The sequence below is a fragment of the Apium graveolens genome, chromosome 8, assembly GCF_009905375.1.
Source record: "Apium graveolens cultivar Ventura chromosome 8, ASM990537v1, whole genome shotgun sequence".
NCBI lineage: Eukaryota > Viridiplantae > Streptophyta > Magnoliopsida > Apiales > Apiaceae > Apium > Apium graveolens.
Window position 1 is genome coordinate 261,925,032 of NC_133654.1, and position 3,146 is coordinate 261,928,177.

Here is a 3,146-nt window from a genome sequence, read left to right on the forward strand (position 1 = left end):
GGAGAAAGAGATGTTTAGAGTTAGAGAGTGTAAAATTTTGACAATAAACTGTAGCTTCTCCAAAAAAAACTGTAGCCTTCTCCAAAAAAATGAGCCTACTTTATCCCGCCTGATGGAGAGCCCAATGAGAGCCCCAATAACTGTTGGTTAATTTCACTTTTTTTATTTTTTAATTAATTTTTTGTTTAAATAGTGTTCAATTTTTTTATTAATAAAAAATTATCAGTTATTAAATAGTACAGTTTAAAAAATTTTAAAAAATATATTTTATCAATCTTAGCTAATATTAATATTATTACTTAATCATATTATCAAAATTGATTAATTTTCAAGTTAAATAATAATATATATTTATTTTTTTTGTAAAATCTTACTTTTTTATCCATTAACACCCTATAGTAACATAAGTTTCCACATGTTACTCGTATGTAACACTTTGAAGTTATAGTAACATATTATAAAGGTCTACGTTGAGGTAGGCTAAGATGAGATGAGCATACCTAAGGTAACATAATTTTGTAACACACATGATTAAACCATTGCAATGGGCCATCTATGGCGTAGTGAAAGGTGATTCTTTTTAGCTATCTCATCACCACTCTCAGTCAGTTAAGGTTGCCCCCTTTCTCTTCTTTCTACTCACCTCATCCTTTTGAGAAGATGAGGCGGTTGGTTGCCTAGCTTCTAAGGACTTTGAAAGAATGGTTGCAGCTTGAGAAGATCCTTATGGGTGTTCCTGTGTTTGTACTTCCACAGGTTCAGGGATCATAGCTTGCTAGATTGATTTCCAATACTTCTCATGTGTCGCATTGAATAAGAAGGCTCAAATCCCACTTGATGTGATCTGGAATGACGACGATCATATGGATTTCCACAAAGACTTTACCCTTAATCCCATTGCTTACCCTCATGAAAAACTAGTAGCATTTTTGGATAAAATACATTCCCAGGGCATGAAGTACATTGTTCTCATTGATCCAGGTATTAATGTCAATTCTACTTATGGTGTTTACCAGAGAGGCATGGCCGATGATGTCTTCATAAAATATCATGGCAAGCCTTATCTAGCCCAAGTATGGCCAGGAGCTGTGTACTTTCCAGACTTTCTAAACCCCAAAACTGTTTCATGGTGGGGTGATGAAATTAAACGGTTCCACGAGCTTGTCCCTGTAGATGGCCTTTGGATTGACATGAATGAAGCATCAAATTTCTGCTCGGGATTGTGTACAATACCTGAAGGTATAAAGTGTCCCTCAGTAACTGGGCCGGGTTGGGATTGTTGTTTAGACTGCAAGAACATCACAGACACAAGATGGGATAATCCACCTTACAAGATAAATGCTTCTGGAATGGGGGAAACAATTGGATTTAAAACTATTGCAACTAGTGCCACACACTACAATGGAGTTCGGGAGTATGATGCTCATAGTATTTATGGATTCTCTCAAGCTATTGCGACTCACAAGGCTCTTGAAGGTTTACAAGGAAAGCGTCCATTCATATTAACGCGCTCCACTTTTGTTGGATCTGGCCATTATGCTGCTCACTGGACTGGTGACAATAAGGGTACATGGGAAGATCTCCGCTATTCAATTTCAACTGTATTAAATTTTGGAATATTTGGGGTTCCCATGGTAGGATCAGATATATGTGGTTTTTATCCTGCACCCACCGAAGAGCTTTGCAACCGTTGGATTGAAGTTGGTGCTTTTTATCCTTTTTCAAGAGATCATGCAAATTACTATTCTCCTAGACAAGAGCTTTATCAATGGGAATCGGTTGCAGAATCTGCTCGAAATGCACTAGGAATGAGGTATAAACTCCTCCCATATTTGTACACATTGACATATGAGGCACATATCAGTGGAGCTCCAATTGCACGCCCTTTGTTCTTCTCATTTCCGGACTATACCATGTGTTATGGAATCAGCACACAGTTCCTGATAGGAAGTAGCCTTATGATCTCACCGGTTCTTGAGCCAAATAAAACCAAGGTTGATGCACTTTTCCCTCCAGGTACTTGGTACAATATGTTTGATATGTCAGAAGCCATCGTCTCAGAAAAAGGCCAATACGTATCACTCGATGCTCCATTGCATGTTATCAATCTCCATGTCTACCAGAATGCCATTATCCCAATGCAACAAGGCGGAATGATATCCAAAGAGGCTAGGATGACTCCATTCAGTCTTGTGGTGACCTTCCCTGCAGGGGCTACTGAAGGTAAAGCCACAGGAAATCTGTTTCTTGATGAAGATGAGCTGCCAGAAATGAAACTTGGAAATGGTTTTTCAACACATGTAGAGTTTTATGCAACTGTAAGCCAAGGAAAGGTTAAAGTGTGGTCAAATGTTCAGGAGCCCAAGTTTGCATCAGATAAAGGTTGTATTATTGAGAAAGTTACTGTATTGGGATTGAAGGGAGTTAAAGATACATTTGCTCTTGAAGTTGATGATACTGCTGTGGATGTATCAAGTTTAGACATAACTACAACAGGAAACGATGATCTAAATGGCGGTAGTGCTATAAGAAAGAGTAAGATGGTGGTGATTAAAGGTTTGAAATTAGCAGTTGGGAAAAAGTTTGCAATGTGCTGGAAATTGGGGGGTGAAAACTAAACCTGTTTGTTTTCTCCATACGGAAAGGAGATGAGCTAAATTTGTACTCATCCTTTTCTACACAGACAAATGAAAGCCACCTAAAACAATTTCTAGAATATGAACACAGAGTTGAGAATTTTCTTGCTCTTTCAGATATAAATGTGATTGCCAAAGTATATTAGACTATAAACCAGGCTGACTATGCATCATATGCTGTTAATTTCAAAGTCCAGTCTTTGTCGACATTTTACAATGATCTAATTTAAACTCTGCAAGCTTATAATCTCATGCTTTCAGTACAATGAACATCTTTTTGGTACATGTATAGCAGATACTTCTATTATAGACAGAAAAATTTAGTAGGAAGATGCATCGATTTTCAAAATTAGTAGGAAGATTCATCAAGTTTCTTACCATGTAGTAACTGTTTGGTGTAGAAAAAAGTGCTTGCAAGATATGCCAATCATACATTGATTTTAGCAACATTATGGAGTGCTAATTACAGTTTCTAAATTTTGTATATATTTATACATGTATATTTCTGCA

At 37.0% G+C, this 3,146-nt stretch overlaps 1 protein-coding gene across 1 annotated transcript; it reads left to right on the top strand.

Annotated features, from left to right (window-relative positions):
- The first annotated feature begins 800 nt into the window (after positions 1–800).
- LOC141678560 (alpha-xylosidase 1-like) lies at positions 801–2,809 on the top strand. Its single transcript, XM_074484904.1, has one exon. The coding sequence runs from the start codon at positions 864–866 to the stop codon at positions 2,616–2,618; it is 1,755 nt and encodes a 584-aa protein (XP_074341005.1). The 5' UTR covers positions 801–863; the 3' UTR covers positions 2,619–2,809.
- Positions 2,810–3,146: the final 337 nt, after the last annotated feature.

What these genes read in the sequence shown, in the direction of transcription:
- LOC141678560 (XM_074484904.1), top strand. Translation starts at nt 864, where the DNA reads ATGGATTTCCACAAAGACTTTACCCTTAATCCCATTGCTTACCCTCAT.